At 36.3% G+C, this 20558-nt stretch overlaps 1 protein-coding gene across 3 annotated transcripts; it reads left to right on the forward strand.

The window, feature by feature from the left end:
• Nucleotides 1–4301: 4301 nt before the first annotated feature.
• On the forward strand, nt 4302–20066 carry LOC139778349 (fatty acid synthase-like). 3 transcript variants are annotated; one of them, XM_071716255.1, is made up of 17 exons: nt 4313–5423; nt 5607–5857; nt 5954–6185; nt 8830–9248; nt 10045–10335; nt 10429–10633; nt 10710–10870; nt 11078–11395; nt 11512–12011; nt 12281–12579; nt 12660–13079; nt 13184–14202; nt 14353–14594; nt 14671–15367; nt 15802–16639; nt 16754–16935; nt 19723–20066. In XM_071716255.1, exons 1-16 carry the CDS (start codon nt 5252–5254, stop codon nt 16927–16929), a joined length of 6240 nt encoding a protein of 2079 aa, XP_071572356.1. In that variant the 5' UTR covers nt 4313–5251; the 3' UTR covers nt 16930–16935; nt 19723–20066. The 3 variants fall into 3 exon arrangements, 2 of the variants coding, with proteins under 2 accessions (XP_071572356.1, XP_071572355.1); XR_011719546.1 differs by lacking the exons at nt 16754–16935; nt 19723–20066 and adding an exon at nt 15552–15704 and having other exon boundaries at nt 4302–5423; nt 15802–15879; XM_071716254.1 differs by having other exon boundaries at nt 4314–5423; nt 16754–20066.
• Nucleotides 20067–20558: the final 492 nt, after the last annotated feature.

The following is a 20558-nucleotide window of genomic DNA, read 5'->3' on the forward strand; positions in this document are numbered from 1 at the left end:
CCGTTGTTTTCGAGATCGCTCACGCTCACGGCACGTCGGCGAGGTACGGCGAGGCACGGCACGGCTCTGAGATCCCGCGATTTCCGCGCGAGAGTTGACATGCCGCGCGCGCGGTAGATCGTCCCGACTCCCGGCCGCGGTAAATCGTCGTTGTTGGTCGTTGTGTCAGTGACAGTCGCGCGTGCAACCGCATCGTCCAGCGTTCGCCGCATCGTCTCGGCGTCATTGTCGCCGCCGTTGTAGTGGTGGTGGTGTCGGTGGTGGTCATCGTCGTCGTCGTCGTCGTCGTCGTCGTCGTCGTCGTCGTCGTCGTCGTCGTCGTCGTCGTCGTCGTCGTCGTCGTCGTCGTCGTCGTCGTCGTCGTCGTCGTGGTGGTCGTCGTCGTCGTCGTCGTCGTGGTCGTGGCCGTCGTCGTCGTGGTGGTCGTGGCCGTCGTTGTCGTGGTGGTCATGGCCGTCGTCGTCGTCGTCGTCGGCGCGTCGAGGAATCGGCGCGAGGACGCCGTCGAGTCGGTAAAATGGTCGCGCTCCACCGCGAGCTTTTCTAACCCCCCTGTCGCTATTTATCGCTCCCCGCGAGAAACGCGGCTTGGTTAGGTTGCTCGAGGGTCCGCGCTGATCCTATGGCACCGGAACGCCGTCACGCGTATTCCCCGTGGTTGCCCGCGTTGACAATGTGACGTGCCGTTGGGGAGTTTACGATTTGGTTAACCTCTGTATTCACGTGCCTAAATTGTTTTATGGAATAGGTAAAACAATTATTTTTTAATAATGTTTTGCATAAAAATTTTAAATAAATTTTTATATTTTTCTCTTAAAAAACAATTATTAAAATGTATCCTATCATTTTTCAGGATTAGATGTACGTATATGTATTGAAAATGCAGTGTGGCGGATTAGCCCCGGGGGGGTGGCGGTTCAACCCCGGCATTTTTGAGATTTCAATTTTTGCACCATTGTCGTTGTTGCTCTATACCGGTTAAACAAAGCAACATAGATAAAAATTTCCTATATAAATTTTGTAGCTAAAGGTTCACTCTTTACAGTGGTATACCACTTTTAACTAAAATTATTTATTTTCTTGTTAAAAATCGGCACCGAAAAAAAACTGGCGGTTTAGCCCCGGTCTCCCCTACTGATCACTCAGTACTGAGTACTGATTGCTAGTACTACTTTTTCGTAAGGGTAAAGTAACTATTTAATGGAAATGGAAGCCTAAAAAAATTAATATTGTAACGCAATTATTATAATGCTCAAATCATAAAATATTTACATTATCCATGTCTGCCAATACAATATAATTTTTTATTTATATTGCATTTTATATAATGGCAATGTTATTATATATTTGACAGGCAAATCAAAATAGCTTCGAATCGATTTCGAAATGATGAAATATCGATGTCTTAACAGAAAATACATAATTTGCCTGTTTACAGTCTGGCGCGATGAATGTATGTCACAAATAATCTCTTCTTTTAAAAAATGTCATATAGCACAAACATCGAAATATAAATTTCAAATTTCGAGCATTATTTCGATATGATGTAATATCGATGATTTCGACGTCAATTAGATGTCGATTCGATGGGTCATTTCTCGCTGGGTAGGGCCTAAGTCAAATTTTTTAAATAAAAATCCCTATTTTTTATTGTACCATCTTTCTCTATTAATTAATTTGAACAACTTTTGTTTGAAAAATTCTTTTATTTTGCCTAATACTTTTTGAGATATTTAAGGAAAACTTGGTAACTTTTTCAATATTTAGCTTATGATATCTTAATAAGTGTTCCCTTATGAAAAAGTAGTACTGGTTTTAATACTGGAAAAAGTATTGGTGAAAGTACTGGAGACATAAGTACTCAAAGTACTACTAAATCGACCATACTGACTTTGTCAGTACTCCTTCCCAGTACTCATCCAATACTCATTCAGTACTCCCTCCAGTACTCCCCCAGTACTCCTACCTGTACTCCCTCCAGTACTCCCTCCAGTACTCTTTTAGTACTTATCAAATAATCGTGAGATACTAACGTATGGTACAGGCGCAGTAGGGGAGAGTGGGCACCCTTGGACCACGTTTTTTCAAATCACATTAAAAATGTGAATTTAAAAATTTTAATAACTTCATTATAATATAAATGAGACTATTCGATGTTTAATATAATAAACTTTGTTTGTAAATGATTTAAGAAGTAAATTTTCAGAAATATTTTGCAAAAATAATGATATTTCGAAATGCTGCGTTTGTCACAGTGGACCCCACGCGTGGGGTCGATTGAGCCATAGCGTAGGGTACACTGTGACATGTAATGTGAAAGGTAGGTAGGTACCCTGTGACACGTAGAAGAGATCTGTTTAAATCCTGTTTATTAAAAATCTTTGGTCAATTGCAAAACCAAGACTGTGCTAGAGAACTAATTTATCAATAATCTGTGCCTATTAGTTTCTTACAGTACTGGCAGTACTATCATGATAGTACTCCGAATATTAATCTGATAAAGTACTGACCACTTCAATACTTTGGAGTACTAATGAGTATTATTGCTTGTAGTACTGCCAGTACTGTAAGCACTGACAGACACAGTACCGACCATTCTGCAGTATTCATGAGTATTAACATACTAATACTCTCAATACTACGAGTACTGTTCACTCAGTACTGAGTACTGATTGCTAGTACTACTTTTTCGTAAGGGTTTGCCAGAGGCAAAAGTGGTATAGAGGACTTTTTGACTTGATTTTGTCTTAAGAATATGCTGTTGCAATAGCACTCCAATTTTTTAAAATATTTGTAAACACTCCAAGAAGATGCATACACAAATATTTAAAAAAAATTGGAGTATACTATTGCAACAGCACATTTTTGAAATAAAATTAAGTTAAAAAGTCCTCTGTACCACTTTTTTCTCTGGCAAACAATCATCAAGATATCAAGCTAAATATATATTGAAAAAGTTACCAAGTTTTCCTTAAATATCTCAAAAAGTATTATATATTATATAAAAGTATTATATAAAAATATGGTACAATAAAAAATAGGGGTTTTCAAAAAATTTGACTTAGGCCCTATTGGGCTCAATACAGGCCCTGGATCCAAAATCCAATAAGATCGTCTATTGGCCCCCTTCAAACCTTTCAACTTTTATCTGAAACACTTTTCCAATAAACCAAGCCGTCAATTGACACTTAACGAAAATTAACACAATAACATTTAAACGACACCCAACGATAAAGGGATCATGGCGACACTGATTAAATCGACATAGAACATTAAAGGTTAACACTCTGTTAACACCAAACCAACATCCAACGATGAGGATCAATCTCCAACCTACACTAAACATTGAGGCTTAATCCCCAACCTACACTTATCATTGAGAATAAACTCCCAATATACACTCATCATTGAGGATTAAACCCACAATTTACCTAAACCTTAATGGTCAACACTCAATCTACACCTAAATTTAAGTGTTGACACTTAACTTTGATGACAACACTAAACTTACGCCCAAATTTGAGTGCTAACTCTCAAATTTGGGAGTAAGTTTAGTGTTAACACTCAATTTGGGTGTTAACCATCAAAGTTGAGTGTACTTTTTCATAAGGGCAATGCTTACACTTTTATTTTTTCTCTCGCTCACTTTATCAGTTATAACACAGTATGAGTTATACTGTGGTCATATGTCATAAATTAACATATACTATACACTATCTTTACTAAAATATACTCAAAGCGGAAATATCCCATTAATGGCGGACGACCAATCCGCATCCTGCAGCCTCGGTGTTCTACCCTCACTAGAGGATCCCTATGGTCTGCACGGGCATCACTGCCCTCTCGTGTCAAAAATGGGAAAGTGACACACCAGCCGCCATTTTTGTCCGACGACGACGACGTGGACGTTTCTTAAATAAAAATTTCCACATTTGGACTTTGCATCGCAATATCTCCGCTTGTAGGGCACGTAACGGAAAAATAAAGACACTTTTATTATATAAATTTGGTCCAAGCTATCCATTAAGCCTAGTTAGAACTTGATCCGTTCACTGGTTATCGAGATCTCAAAATCTCGGGTACTCGCAACTCGTCGCGTCGCGTAAATGATCCACGGTGCGGTCTCGCTTCGCGTATACTTGGCGCGAGACACTTCCGTGTCTCTTCCCTTATAGAAAAATACACTCAACCCATAGAAAAACCCTTAAAGTTGGGTGTGATTTCGGACCGCCAATAGAAGGTTAACCATCATTTAAATGGTTAACGTTCTATTGGCGGTCTGAAATCACACCCAACTTTAAGGGTTTTTCTATGGGTTGAGTGTATTTTTCTATAAGGGTTGATCCACGGTGCGGTCTCGCTTCGCGTATACTTGGCGCGAGACACTTCCGTGTCTCTTGATATCAAAGATTTTATATTTTTACGATTTCTACATGTACTTGTGACAAGAGAGTGAAATTCGTACAAAACTTATCTTTTTCAAAAAGAAAGTAAAAAGAATGCGCCAAGTGTACGCGCTCTATACAAAATTTTTATTGAAAGAAATTTTGATCCAATTTGAGCTTATAATACCGTTCGTATTTTTTACTACAAAAATAATGATATTGCAGGTTTGCGCCAAACAAATATGATAAATTAGCAATATTTGATTTTCTTAATCGAGGTTTTTTTTTTATTATACTTATTGTGTACCTGTACTATTTTTTAATTCCATAATTTATATTCACATACAAAAAACACTCTACGTGTCTTCTTTATGCCACGTATGCCAAATATGTTTGTAGCATATGCTATGTTGCTGTACACCAGTAACATAAGAAGGGCATGCTAAGTATATTTGTGTGTAAATCTAATAATAAATAGTAAAAAAAAAACAGAACATGTACGCAACAAGTATAATAAAAAAAACATGATTAAGAAAATCAAATGTTACTAATTTATCATATTTACTTAACGCCTTCTAATATCATTGTTTTTTGTAGTAAAAAATATACATGGAATTATAAGACCAAATTAGATCAAAATTGTTTAAAATAAAGATTTTGTATGGAGCACGTACACTTGGCTTATTCTTTACCTTATTTTAAAAAAGGTAAGTTTTATACAAATTTCTCATTTCTTTGCCAACCTTAATTGATATCATAGTGATACTATGAACATCAAGACAGGTATTATATAATACGTAAAAAAGAAATAAGTATGTAAAATACACAGCACTTTTCTAGATTATCCGAAGAAAATAATTGAAATCATGAATGGCACAGAAGCATATAGCTCCTGGAACGGTATTGACTCTGGCGAGGAGATCGTTATTTCTGGTATTGCTGGTAGATTTCCGGATTCAGATAATATGAATCAATTACGAGAAAATCTATTTAATAAAAAAGATCTTGTTAGAGCTGATCATGGACGATGGAAGAGAGGTGATTAATTCATATACCTAGGATAGTTCTGCATTTATGCCTGATTGGTGGATATAGGATATGCCATATCCCTTCTGCAATAATTAGTGGTTATATGTTAAGGATATGTATTTTAAACTAAAATTTTATTAAAAAGTGAACAAGGAGTGTAACGCCTTTGCATGAAATTATACATTTTGTTAGATCATCCAGACGTACCAAACCGTATGGGAATAGTTAATAATTTGAACAAGTTTGATGCGGATTTTTTCGGATTATCTTTCGACCAAGCGCACACACTCGGACTTGACACGAGAATGATACTGGAACATTCTTATGAGGCAATTATCGACGCAGGGATCAATCCGAAGCAATTGCGAGGAAAGAATACTGCCGTGATCATAGCGGTATCCTATTCTGAAACGCAAGCTAAATTTTTGTTTGAGGATCTTGAGGTACAGAAAATTATTAATTGATAAGTTTAATAGAAGAGATTATTGAATTTATCATTTGTGTGCGAGAATTTGTAATCGTTAACTTTCTGCAATTAGATGGATGGTCTGAATCTTATTGGATGTAGCAAATCTACAATAGCAAACATGATTTCGTACCATTTGGATCTGAAGGGACCATCGTATGCAATCGATTCAGCTTGTAGCTCTGGTCTCTATGCCATGGCTCTTGGTTATCATTATATCATGTCGGGCAAATGCGAAGATGCGATAATTGGGACTGCACAATTATGTCTCAATTCAATTATAAACCTGCAGTTCGCTCGTCTTGGTACTTTTATTGAAACGAATTAATCTTGTAATATATTAAACATAAAAATTAAAGGATTACATTTTCTCATTCACGAACAATAAACAAATTTCAACGGGCTGTGTAGTTTTAGTAAAAACATTTGTGATAAGATTTTTGTCAAAGTCAAATATGTCTTTTCGATAAGACAAGTAATCTTTTAATTTTTCTGTGTATATAAATATTATATACGTGTACTAGGTGCGCAACTAAGTTTCCGGGTTTTTTTGATCAATAAAAAATGGAAAATTTCAAGAGAAATACAAAAAATGGTTTATTCAAAGTATCGTCCCTCGCTAGCTATACATTTTCGCCATCTCTCTGGCAATACATGAATACCGCGACAATAAAACGACGCGTCTTTGGACCGAAACCATTCATCCAACCAATTTTGCACTTCTTCGAAATTGGTCAAGTGTAGCCCAGCCAAGCCATGCGCCATCGACCGGAACAAGTGATAATCGGAAGGCGCCAGGTCTGGCGAATACGGCGGGTGCGGTAGCAGATCCCATTTCAGCGTTTTGATGGTGTCCTGGACGATGGAACTGCGATGGCACGGAGCGTTGTCGTGCTGCAATATCACTCGTTCGTGTCTCGTGTCCCATTCTGGCCGTTTTTCGAGCAATGTATGGTTTAAATTGATCAGTTGTTGTCGGTAGCGATGCCCATTGACAGTTTCGCCCGGTTTAGCAGCTCATAGTACACGATTCCTTTCTGGTCCCACCAAACGCAGAGCATTGTCTTCTTTCCAAAACGATTTGGCCGTGCCGTCGATGTTGATTCTTCACCAGGTGAAAGCCACGATTTTTTGCGTTTGGGATTCTCTAAATATATCCACTTCTCATCGCCAGTAACAATTCGATGAAGAAAACTCTTTCTTTCATGCCGCAAAAGCAAAATTTCGGAAGTGGCTCTTCGATTTTCCATCTGTCTCTCAGTCAACTCATGCGGCACCCATTTTCCTTCCTTTTGAATTTTTCCCATGGCATGTAAACGTTTGGAAATACCTTGGTGAGTCATGTTTAATGCCTCCGCAAGTTGATCTTGTGTTTGCGTATCATCTTCATCCAATAACGCTTGCAGATCGGCGTCCTCAATTGTTTTTGGTCTTCCGGAGCGCTCCTTGTCCTCACCCAAGTAGAACAAATCAGTCATGAAAATATCAAAATGACATCATTCTGTAATCATTTTTTACGCGTCATCATGACGTCAAAATGGCCCATTAGAAGCATTTAATCTTGATTAATCACTACTTCTCCTTGACTTTTATTTGAACTTTTCGTTCTATTTAAGAATATACTCAAAATATGTTATGAAAACTGAAGAAAATTATGACTAATCATGCAATTTGTAACAATATATACTGTTACATATATCACGAGTCTCGTAAAACAGCATGTCACAAGTCAGTCATTTCAAACTGATTCTTGACGTTGACCATATGATGACATAAAATTCATCATTTTAATGTCATCTTGACGTTTCTGTGATTAACTTGTTCTACTTGGGCAGTGTCAAAATCGCCACTTCTGAAGCGTTTAAACCAATCTTCACAGGTAGTTTTCGATGGTGCATGTTTGCCGTAGGCCTCCTCAAGCAAACGACGTGCTTCAGCTGCATTTTTTTTCAAGTTAAAGCAGAAAAGCAAAGCTTCCCGCAAATGCTGTTTATTTGGCACAAAACTCGACATCTCCGTTGTTAGAAAAAATATTTTTGCGTTGCGATATGTGTTTATATAACGACTGGTTATTGTTAACAGATGTCCAAGCTATAACTTCAGACAACTTCAGACATGTAAGTCGAGTACATGTGTTATTGGTGCCATCTATGTGTGAAACCCGGAAACTTAGTTGCGCACCTAGTATGTATATACGAGGGTCAGTACGAAAGTAATACGCCTCCTAATATTTTTCTTTCAAATCTGGCGCCATAGAAAATTTTGCGTTTCAATGAGTTGTCATTTGAAGTCTCTAGTTGCGAGTTATGTTGAGTGGTATTGTGATCATTTACGTGAGTGTGTCACACAAGCAGTTTGAACTGGTGTGTGTTTCAGATGCGCGTAACAGACAAGGGCGGTGGTTGAATTTCTTATCGTGGAAGAAGTGAGTTCCAATGGCTGCGTTCAGCGGAGAAAGCAGCTCAATGCGCGCTCAATGATTCTTTATTATGATTGGTTTCTACACTTGGATCCAGGGAAGAACTAAAGGCAAACCATTTAAAAAAATTACTCATTGCTCGCTAAATTGCTCTTTCTGCTGCACGCAGCCATTGAAATTTATTCGCGTCTCAGAAATGTTTATGATAACACCGTTTCTGAAATACAAATGAATTTCAATAGGACTCGCTTCTTCCACGGTAAGAAATTCAATCACCGACCTTGTCTGTTACGCGTATTTAAAATACACACCAGTTTGAACTATTCGTGTGACACACAAACATAAACTGATCACAACACTACTCAACATAATATAACTAGAGATTTCAAGTAACAACTCAGTATAATGCAAAATTTTCTATGGCGCCAGATTCGAAAGAAAAAAAATTAGGAGGCATTAGTTTCGTATACCGATCCACATATGTATATATGTATATATTGAGAGATGTATACCATATTTTTATTATTTAGGTGCTTTGTCACCCAACGGTTACTGCAGACCTTTTGATATCGCTGCAAACGGTTATTCACGTAGCGAAACGATAGGAGTGATATACCTTCAAAAAGCAAAGAATGCGAAAAGGATTTATGCTATATGTCCTCATATTAAAACAAACAACGATGGTTACAAGGAAGAAGGAATAGTACATCCATCGATGCTTATGCAAAGTGCTTTGCTAACGGAATTTTACGATGAGTGCAGAATATCAACATCTTGCTTGGATTACATTGAAGCACATGGTACCGGTACTAAAATCGGCGATCTTCTGGAAATCAATGCTATTTATAACGTTTTGTGTAAGAACAGAAAAAATCCATTAATGATCGGCTCCGTAAAATCCAATCTTGGTCATGCTGAAGCTGCAAGTGGTTTTACTCAGATCGCTAAGGTAAAACAAGTAATTTTCGCATTTATTTATTATTTTAAAATTTATGTTTATTTTACGCAATACACACGCACGCACACAGGAAGATTTATTTTACGTAAAAATTGTTTGACAAGTCATTCTATCGTACTCGAGCACAAAGGTTAAAGGATCGCGAGAACCTTCTATTACATTATATTACCTTCTATTACACGGTTATCTCTAGAATTAACATAATGAGATACATATGGAGGGGTAAAAGCCATAGTGGTGTAAGTCAAACTTTTTTAAAATATTGATTTGTGTGCATAGATGCAATCTATACAATATATAAATTGTATCTATGCACACAAGTCAATATTTTAAAAAATTTGACTTACACCACTATGGCTTTTACCCCTCCATATAATATATGGTAAGTGAAATTTTGATCGATAAATAATTTTGACAAATAAAGATGTACCATCTTTGGTTGAGCTGGATTTGATTTTTTTGTGAATTTATTTCAAGTTTATTTTAAGTTAAAAATTTTTTACAGTGACTTAAATGATGCTGATATACATTAGCATCAATAAGTTAAATCAATTTAAATATGTTGAACTTATGGTTTCAACGAAAAACTGTGTTTCAAGACTAACGAATAATTGGCGCTCAGTTTTAGTGAAAAAAGTATATAAGTTCACACAAGAATAATATTAAGCTATAAAGATCCAGCTCGACCAAACGTGGCATATCACTACTTATTTATCAATAATATATAAGTCAATATCTAACAAATTAATTCATATTTACATTTTATAATTGTTATTGATTTTTAAAGGCAATAATAGCATTTGAAACCGGTTTTGTTCCACCAAATATCAATTATACATCACCACGAAATATAGATGCCTTAATAAATGGAACTGTTCGTGTCGTCGAAGAACCGATGCCACTTAAAAACGGTTATATAGGTATCAATTCTTCCGGTTTCGGGGGAGCTAATGCTCACATGTTATTAAAGTGGAACCTCAAACAAAAAGTTAACAATGGAACACCGAGTAATGACTTGCCAAGACTTGTAATATTATCTGGGAGCACTGAAGAATCAGTGAAGTTATTCTTAAACGATGTTAGTAGACATTTCGAAAGCAATTTCAACAAGATCTTTTTAGTGATTAATCATTATATCATACTTTTTGCTTTAAAAAATTTTCGATTATAGGTCGCTAATCGTCCGATAAATATAGAATATATCCGTTTAATACACGACGTCTATGGGGACAGCATAGATGGTCACTTATGGAGAGGATTCACTATACTGAATATTTTGCAACAAGATTCAATAAGGGAAATTCAAAATTGCGAGAATGCGAAAAGACCTGTTTGGTTTATATTTTCTGCTTTAGGCTCGCAATGGCCAGGAATGGGTATATATGTATTTAATGTTCCATACTTTATTTACAGTAGCATTTAAATAATGATATATTTTTTAATTAAAATCAGGTCGAAGCTTATTAAAATTTCACGTCTTTGCAAATGCGATAAGAGTGTGCGACGTTACTTTAAAACCATATGGTATAGGTGTCGCGGATATTTTGACAAAGACAGATGAAAAAGTGTGCGAAGACGCGTTACACATGTTTGTTGGCATTGTTGCTATTCAGGTAAAATATACTTCGAAGCTATAAAATAATGTCAATTATACTATATTTATTGATGAAGCAATATAAATTCTTTCTACGTCATTTTATCCTACTACAGTGGAATTATCTCCTTACATAACTACATTTATTTCACCACACTTTATTGATTTATTAGAAATGAATTCTTCAAAGTAATTCAGCTATAAAATTATTTGTATAAATTTTTAGATCGGTTTAGTAGATCTCCTAACATCATTAGGAATTATTCCGGATTACATGATTAGCCATTCTGCTGGTGAACTTGGTTGCGCGTACGCCGATGGATGTCTCACCATCGAACAAACTATTTTATCAGCATATTTTATTGGTTTGGCGTGTGCCGAAGGAAAAATAATTCGTAGCTCTATGGCAATTGTCAGTCTTGATTACGAGTGTCTTAAAAACATGTGTCCAGTGGATATTGAAATAATATGTCGCAATAGCGAGAATAGCAGCGTTGTGAGTGGACCCACAGAATCCGTGCGAGAATTTATGAAAATCTTGCAGGTAGGATTGAATAGCTCTCATATTTCATAAGCGAATGGAAAACTTCGTTTAATGATCTTCAAAGTATCGAACTTGCCGCATTTGCATATATTAAATTTGTACTTTTGTATTGTCAGATCAATAATATTCACGTGAAAGAGGTACACTGCAATGTACCGTATCACACTTCTTATCTTGCATCTGTGGAAATTCAACTCTTGCTTAATTTAAACAAAGTAATATTACGGCCGAAGAAACGGAGTCCAAAATGGATCAGCACTTCCATACCTCGCACCGAATGGTTCACCTCAGCATCAAAATTATCATCGGCGGACTATCATACATATAGTATATTAAATACCGTTCTCTTTGAACAAACAACGCATCTAATTTCAAGTAACGCAGTGACCATCGAAATTGCGCCAGATATCGTTCTGCAGCACGTTCTGAAAGAATCCTTGTGTTCGGAAGTAATGAACGTTGTATTGACTCGACGCACTGAACAAAATATTGACGTAATTTTACAAGGAATTGGAAGGCTGTATAACTGTGGCTTACAGCCGAAAGTTGCTAATTTATACCCGCCAGTGGAATATCCAGTTAGTCGAGGAACTCCTATGATTTCCCCATCGATCAGGTACAAGATATTATTTGAAATTGCAATTTAGATGATGTCTACATAAAAGAAATTAAAAATATATGTTTATATTATTTATAATTATATTGTAAAATTATTAATATAATATATATTATTAATTATAATTATATTTATTAGGTAATAAATTAATATTATCGAATCTGTTATTATTATTTAAATATATATATTACATATATAAATAATAATATATCTATTTCTTATATATGTAATTATATAATGTACAAACAAGCATTCTAATGCCACATTAGATGGGATCACTCCAAAGATTGGTATATACCGAGTTTTGAAACACAAACGTCCATAAAATCTCGAGAAAGATATGTCGAAATCTCACTCAACGATGAGGACTATATGTACGGTCATATAATCGATGGAAGAAATTTGCTACCCGCAACGAGTTATCTTGTACTCGTTTGGGAAACTTTCGGTATGATGAAAGGGATAACATACACAACAATACCGATAATATTTCGAGATGTAAACTTTATTCGCGCTACTCACTTGACGAAAAGTAATGCTGTAAAATTGATGATTGCGATACAGAAAGGTATTTATGAGATGAGTTGTTTTAAAGTAGCATCGTATAAGAATGTATGTAAAATAATCGGATATATAAAAATATTACAGATGGGAAGTTTGAAATAACCGAAAGAGATAGCGTTCTTGTGACAGGTACAGTGCACGAGATATCGAATCCAGAACAGGAAATGATTCGGACAGATCTATTACCGGAGATTAACGATGAAGAAGAATATATAACTGCTCGAGATATCTATAAGGAGTTGAGACTGCGTGGTTACCAGTACAGCGGCTGGTTTCGCGGAATACATAGCGCATCTATTTCAGGCAACAAAGGACATATTGTTTGGAAAACAAATTGGGTAACGTTTATGGATACTATGATACAGATGTATATTATTGGATATGATACCAGAGACTTATGTGTTTCGACGAGCATTCAGAAGTTGGTGATCAATCCTAAGCTTCATGCATCGATGCTACGAAACAGCGTGGCTGGCATGGAAGATACGACATGCAAGGATAAAAGTAAGTGTTCTTCAATCACTTGTTGAGCTATTTTGTTTTGACGAATGTCGCGTAAGAAAATTTCTGATGTGATATATAAGGCGTATTATTTTGTCTTATTGCAGCATTACCGATACGAATATACAGAGAACTAGACACGATTATAGCTGGCGGAATAGAGATTCGAGGCTTAAAAACCACTCAGATCTCTCGCCGAAGATTGGCTCAGGATGTTCTTATCGAAGAACACGTATTTGTAGCTCATCATGATCGCGCTAAGATTTCTTTGAACGAAGCGACTCGAATATCGGCGCAACTCGCGCTGGAAGATCATCAAATTATCCAAGTGAAAACCATCGAGCTAGTGGAAGATGTTGACGATGTCGCACCAGAATATCTTTCTTCTTCGTTGCTGCTTGAGACTTTTGGTGATGTGCCATTGATACAAACGAACATCATTGTATTAACATCGCCGAATCGTTTTAGTCCAGCAGATCTACCGCAGAACATTTCAATTAGAGATTTAAACAAACCATCTGTAGATGACAAAGCCTTAATAGTTGCCGGATTCAACCTTTTGACCAAGCAACAAGCCTCGTTAGAACGACTTTTGTCATTTCTGAGAGAAGGTGGTTATCTGTTGTCACGTGAGAAATGCGACGTAGTTAACTACACCAAATATTTACAGCAATACGAATTAAATGTTATTCTTGAAAAGCGCACCGACAAAGAAATGATTGTGCTTCTGAAGAAGAAAATTCTGATAGAAAAGAGAATTGTTGTCTATATAAATAATAATAATTTTAATTGGCTGGAGGATCTAAAACGGCTTGTGAGCGATGAGAATAAGCTCGAGGAAAAGAGTAGGATTATAATTGTTGGAGAGAGAGATTTTGAATGCGGTTTATTAGGTTTTGTTAACTGTTTGAGAAAAGAGCCAGGCGGAGAGTTTGTTAGGAGTGTGCTTATTCAAGATGAGAAAGCCCCTAAGTTTTCTCTACAGGATCCTTTCTATATACATCAATTGCAAAAAGATATGTTCATTAATGTATTGCGATCTAATGAGACCTGGGGATCATATAGACATTTGCGATTACCACGACCGGAAGCCGAACCCGTACCTACCGCTCATGTATGCCAAACGGTATGCCACATGAATCTTTTCAAAGCATATCGATATACTTTATCAATGTACAATAATATTATGTATTTTCGTCTTTTGAGTACTGTCACACGATATAAAATTTCGTTTTATATATATGTCACGTATTATGAAATTGATATTTTTCTATAGGCCCGTGGTGATCTAGGTACACTTTGTTGGATAGAGAACAGTCTATCTGTCGAAGCCCGTCGTGAGGATTTGGTGCGTGTGGTTTACTCATCGCTCAATTTCAAAGATGTAATGCTTGCGACTGGTAAATTAGTATCTGGTCAAGCGATCTCGCGAGGACGATTTCAATGTACTCCCCTTGGGTTTGAATACGTAGGATTCGATGCCAACGGGCAACGTGTAATGGGAATCCGTAATAGCGAGTAAATAATGCTCCAAAAAATAATTACGTTGCGTAATATTATAGAATTGAAACTAAATAAAGATTATTCTTTCTAGTTGTATTGCAAACGTCGTTGTGAAAGATAAAGATTTCTGCTGGAAGATACCCGATGCGTGGACATTCGAAGCGGCGGCGACAGTCCCGTGCGTTTACAGCACGGTTTACTTAGCCTTATACATACATGGGAAAATGAAAAAAGGCAATAAGATACTTATACACTCTGGTACTGGCGGTATTGGACAAGCAGCTATTCACCTCGCTCTCAAAGAAGGATGCGAGGTGTTCACCACTGTGGGCACGAGAGACAAACGGAACTTTATTAAGAAGATGTTTCCGATCATTCTGGATGAACATATTGGAAATTCACGAGATACCAGCTTTGAACAAATGATAATGCGAGAAACAAACGGTCGCGGCGTCGACATCGTGTTAAATTCATTGGCAGAAGAAAAGTTAATCGCGTCCATTCGTTGCTTGGCGCAAAATGGTCGTTTTCTGGAAATCGGCCAATTTGATCTCATTTCTAACAATACGCTAGGTATGTCTGTGTTTCGGAAAGGTATTAGCTTTCATGGGATTCTACTCGATAAAATGATGTGTCCTGGCGATCACAAGTATAAGTCGCTGTTGTCCAAAATGATAGCCGATGGTCTTAAAGATGGAGTCATCAAACCAATTCAAGTAAAAGTTTTTTCGAAAACAGAAATCGAAGAAGCTTTTAGATACATGGCGAGTGGAAAACACATGGGAAAGGTACGCTAGTATTGATTAATAGTAGCATAGAGAATTATTCATAATAGTGTTACGCTCGCCGCGCGTCCGCCGCACTTCCTCACTCACACTCACGCGCGACGCGTACTCCGACACTCACACAAGGAAGTAAGGCTCGTTAAACAGAGAAAAGGAACTTATTTATTTATCTAGCTCGTTTATACAGGGAGCTCGGGTAAACACGTTCGAACGTGACGGATTCCCGGACCGTAATCTGAACATCAATGATAAATAACAACCGTCGCTAAGGACGATTCGCGTCTTCTTTTACGGGAGAGACAGAATTCCAGAACATAGCGGGCGACTCGCATGACGCGCGGTACGGGTGTACAGCTCGGGCGTAACAATAGTTTTACAGAACTTACCTATTTTACATATAATGTGCATTTTTAACATATAAATATATATTTTTATAGATAATTATAAAAATCCAGGAAAAGGATAAACCTCTAGACAAGCCCATTGTCGCATATCGTCGCTATTACTGTCTCAGAAATAAAAGTTATATTATATTGGGAGGTCTAGGTGGATTTGGTTTGGAGTTGACCGATTGGTTAATATTTCGAGGCGCCAGGAATGTCGTGTTGATATCGCGAACGGGAATGAAAAATGGGTATCAACGCATGAAAGTTCGACTATGGAAGTCGTACTGTGTAAATGTGCTGATTATCAAGGATATCGATGTTGCTGATCCCAAGGACTGCGAATACCTCTTGCAAACTGCCGAAAGGAAAGCGCCGGTGGACGCGATATTCAATCTCGGTGTGGTGCTGAAGGATAGCGTGTTGAAGAATCAAACCGCGGAGACCTTCGCGGAGTCCTTCCAATCGAAGGCTCGAGCAACGCAAATATTGGACAAACTTTCTAGAAAGATTTGCTCCCAACTGCGGCACTTCGTGGTATTCTCTTCCGGTGCCTGCGGTAGAGGAAACGCTGGACAGACTAATTATGGCATGGCCAACTCTATCATGGAGAGGGTGTGCGAGAAGAGAGCGGAGGAAGGATTACCCGGATTGGCGATTCAGTGGGGATCTGTGGGTGACGTGGGTATCGTCGCTGACATGCAGGGGAACGATAAGGAACTGATTACCGACCGTGCCGGCATATTGCACCAAACGATATCTTGCTGTCTCGACGAGCTCGATAAATTTTTAATTCAAAGCCGACCGGTTGTAAGCAGCATGATCGTAGCTAAAAAGAAAGAAAGATCTTCTGGATTTAACAGTCTGATAAAAACTGTCGCCAATATTTTAGGTATCTGGTTCAAAGTATAGACTTACTTTTTGCATATACTTATTATATTCTTTATTAAATCAGTTTATAGTATGAGTAATACATTAAAAGTCATAATAATTTTTTATATTACAGAGATAAAAGACATGAAGTTAGTAAGTCAAAATTCATGTCTGGCCGAACTTGGAATGGACTCCATGATAGCCGTGGAAATTAAACAAACTCTGGAACGAGAGTTTGACATTTTTTTGACTGCGCAAGAGATACGAAATCTCACCTTCGTGAAGCTTAATAAGATGCAATCATTTTGAATTTCGGTACAGTACTTCGACATAAAGTTGAGTTTAATTGGGGTCATTGGGGTATACTACTGTAAAGTTCCGACTTCCCTCTATCATTACATACTAGTGCTATCCTTCTTAGAGTGTATATGAAGTTATTGCAAACTATCAAATTGAAGATAGAAAAGAAGCAAATTCGTACGATTATCTTATGTGAGTTCAAATTGAGTTGTAAAGCTTGGGAAACTGCACGCAATATCAACTAAGAAACATACAGTCTCACAAATTCCGTAGCAGAAACGAAAGCTTAGAAGATAAAGCGGGTCGGCCTGAAGCTCTTGATAATGATTAATAAAGAGCTATTATTCATGCGGATCCACTGAAAATCACTAGAGAGATTGCACAAATTATGCTTTACATAGACCATTCAATGAGCTGAGATATTCACATTTGAAGTTGAAGATTAAAAGCCGCAATTATTTTTGCACTAACCTAATAATAAAACGTTGTTACATATATATTTAAAACAGAAATCGTTTTTGTTCGACCCAACTAGCCAAAAAATTAATATATTTGAACTCACAACGTTTCGGCCATAATTTCGGCCCTTCTCAAGTGAGAAAATTAATCAAGCCATACATATATATTTTTACAAAACGACAAACGACCTTTTAGAAAAGGCTAAAAAAAACGCATTAAGTGTACACGCTCCATACAAAATGTTTATTAAAAAAAATTTTGATTTAATTTGAGCTTATAATTCTATTGTATTTTTTACTACAAAAACAATGATATCAGAAGATTTGCGCCAAGTGAATATAATAAATTAGTAACGTCTGATTTTCTTAATCAATTTTCTTTATTAGACTTGTTGTGTATCTGTTCTTTTTTAGAACAGATATATACAACCTGCTGTTTTTTTATTATTTAGATTTACATACAAAAAATACTTATCATGCCCCAAATATATATGTTTATAGCATGTGTCACACGAAAAACATAAAAAAACACGTTTTTTTTTAAAAGAACAGGTATACAACAAGTATAAAGTAAAGTAATAAAGTAACATGATTAAGAAAATCAGACGTTGTACCAATTTATCATATTCACTTCGCGCAAATTTTCTGATATTATTGTTTTTGTAGTAAAAAATACAAATCAACATTTCACACAAATCTGTCCATATAAATCTTGCAATATTGGGATATATAACAAACCTTAGCGAACAATATTCGCCGGTAAACAGTAAAGCTGGTTTAAACTTGTCAACTTTTAATGCACAAACGCAGTCGAATGCTTCTGCGAGATATGTGGGCGTCATTGTTTATTTTTAAATCAATCATCTGATTATATGCTGAAGATAAGCGTATTTATCGTATTTTACAAATCTGCTGATTAAATGGATACTTCACATAGTGGTGTTATGTGCGGAACCGCTTTCTCGGTCCCGCACTGCATTTGCCCGCCTAACAAAATTGATTACGGGATGAACTCGAGTCAACCCGCGAACATACCAATGCGTGAGCACAGTGGCTTAAGGCCGGCTATTGTAAACAGACCATTATACGAATGATATTGCTTGTAATATTGCTATTATTGGGAAATTATAAATTTAGGATGCATGCGTTAGTAATGACATTGCTATTATTGTAAAAATATAAGTTAGTAGTAGGGGAGACCGGGGTGAAGTCGGCCCTATTTTTTCGGTGCCGATTTTTAACAACAAAATAAATCATTTTAGTGAAATATAGTATACTATTGTAAAAAGTGAACGCTTGACTACAAAATTTATATAGGCATTTTTGGTCTATGTTGCTTAGTTCAACCGGTATAGAGTAAAAACGACAAAGGTGCAAAAATCGAAAAGTCAAAATTTCCGGGGCGGAGTCGTGTCTTCATTCTCGGACTGGATTTTAAATAAAGATACATAATTTTGATCATAAAAAATAATAGAATACACTTTATTCATTGTTTTTTAGTAGAAAAATGAAAAGCGGAAAATAATTTCAAGAAAATCAATTTTCTTTTTCGCTATCAGTGTCACTGAAACAGTTAAAGTACCCACTCGGCATGTTATGTTGCTGAAATATTGAAATATTCAGAAACAATGCAGAAACACTTCATTAACATCTCACTTGCAACTATGCATCTAAAATATTTCAAAAATGTACCTGCACCATGTTTTTTGCAATATTGCATTAACAATATGTCTGAAACCTTTCAGAAAGTTGTTTACAATATTTATAAGTTTCTGTAATATTGCAAAAAAAATGTAGCAGATGCAATATTTCAGAAACATTTCCAAAGCATTACAAAAGCACTATTACGTTTACTTTGCACGAATAATATTTCTGTAACATATCAAACGCAACACCGCATTTAAAATACCTGTGAAAAATCTCCGAAAGATTGTGTCGGTAATGAAAAATTGAATTGCAGGCAGTGAATTTTCTACAATATTGCGGGAGAAATATTGCAGATGCAATGGTTTAGAAACATTTCTGATACGTGATAAAACTATTATTACATTTGCATTGCACGCGTTATATTTTTGAATGTTTCACATACAACATTGCATTTGTAATATTTCCGAAAAGTTGCTGACAGACTTTAGAACTTATAAAAAATTAAATTTATTATTATATAATTATTGCATTTTTTCTCTTTTATTAAGAATTTTCTGATATTCCAAATTTTGTCATATGGCATTTTTAATATAAAATATAAAATATTTAATAATATTTAATATAAAATAATATTCGACGCTGACTGGCAAAAAAGATTTATTCGTATATCTGTATTGTTAATATTGTTATGCGATAGCTTTATGCTCACCAAAATACGCAAGTATAAGAAAGAAAGAAGCGTCAGAGTCAGAGGATCACCACTACCCTGTTCGATCATCGATGTCAAGCGACAAGGCGCCGGTATACTACTTGGATGGGTGACCGGTTGAGAGAGCGGATTTCTTCGGACAAACGCGCGACGGCTATACGCACATATACGGCTTAATAAGGTCCATATATTTGCCCCCTCATCTACAACAAAATACAAAAATATTAATATATTCGGATTGTACATCGTTTGTACATGAATGTACTATGATTTTTAGTGTTTGTACATTCTTGGTTAATTAAAAAAAAAATAAAAAAGTTTTACTAACAAGACCTCTAAAAGTTAGCCCCTCATTATTTCAAAAATAATGATAAATCACAGTTTATTGTGCTTAATCGTTTGTACATCGTTTGTACATCGTTTGTACATTCTTATTAATTGATTTACTTTTCATTTAAATATATATTTCTTTGTTTAAAATATAAATAAATAATTTTTATTTGAATTCGGCGGGTAAATCTTCGGCTGGTAAGTGCGTTTACATTGGCGTCAATTCTACCAATGTCAAGACTCAAACAGTAGCCAACTGTTAAAAGGAAAAAAATCGCTTTATAATTAGGAATGTTTGGTGTAAAACTCGGGGCAGATGGCGCCATGGCGTCTAGTCCTGTCATGGTGGCGTCACTAACACTAACTCAATATACATGTGTGTTGGTGTATCTGTGAGCACATCCGTGAGATATAAGGTCTGTTTTCTGTTGCTGCACTGCTGAACTAGTGCATTCTAGTACAGAACTAGTGTACTAGAGTGCACTAGTTCAGCA

This window comes from Temnothorax nylanderi, unplaced genomic scaffold, assembly GCF_030848795.1.
Source record: "Temnothorax nylanderi isolate EJ_2023f unplaced genomic scaffold, tnyl_v1.0 TNYL_tig0180_pilon, whole genome shotgun sequence".
NCBI classification, from domain to species: domain Eukaryota; kingdom Metazoa; phylum Arthropoda; class Insecta; order Hymenoptera; family Formicidae; genus Temnothorax; species Temnothorax nylanderi.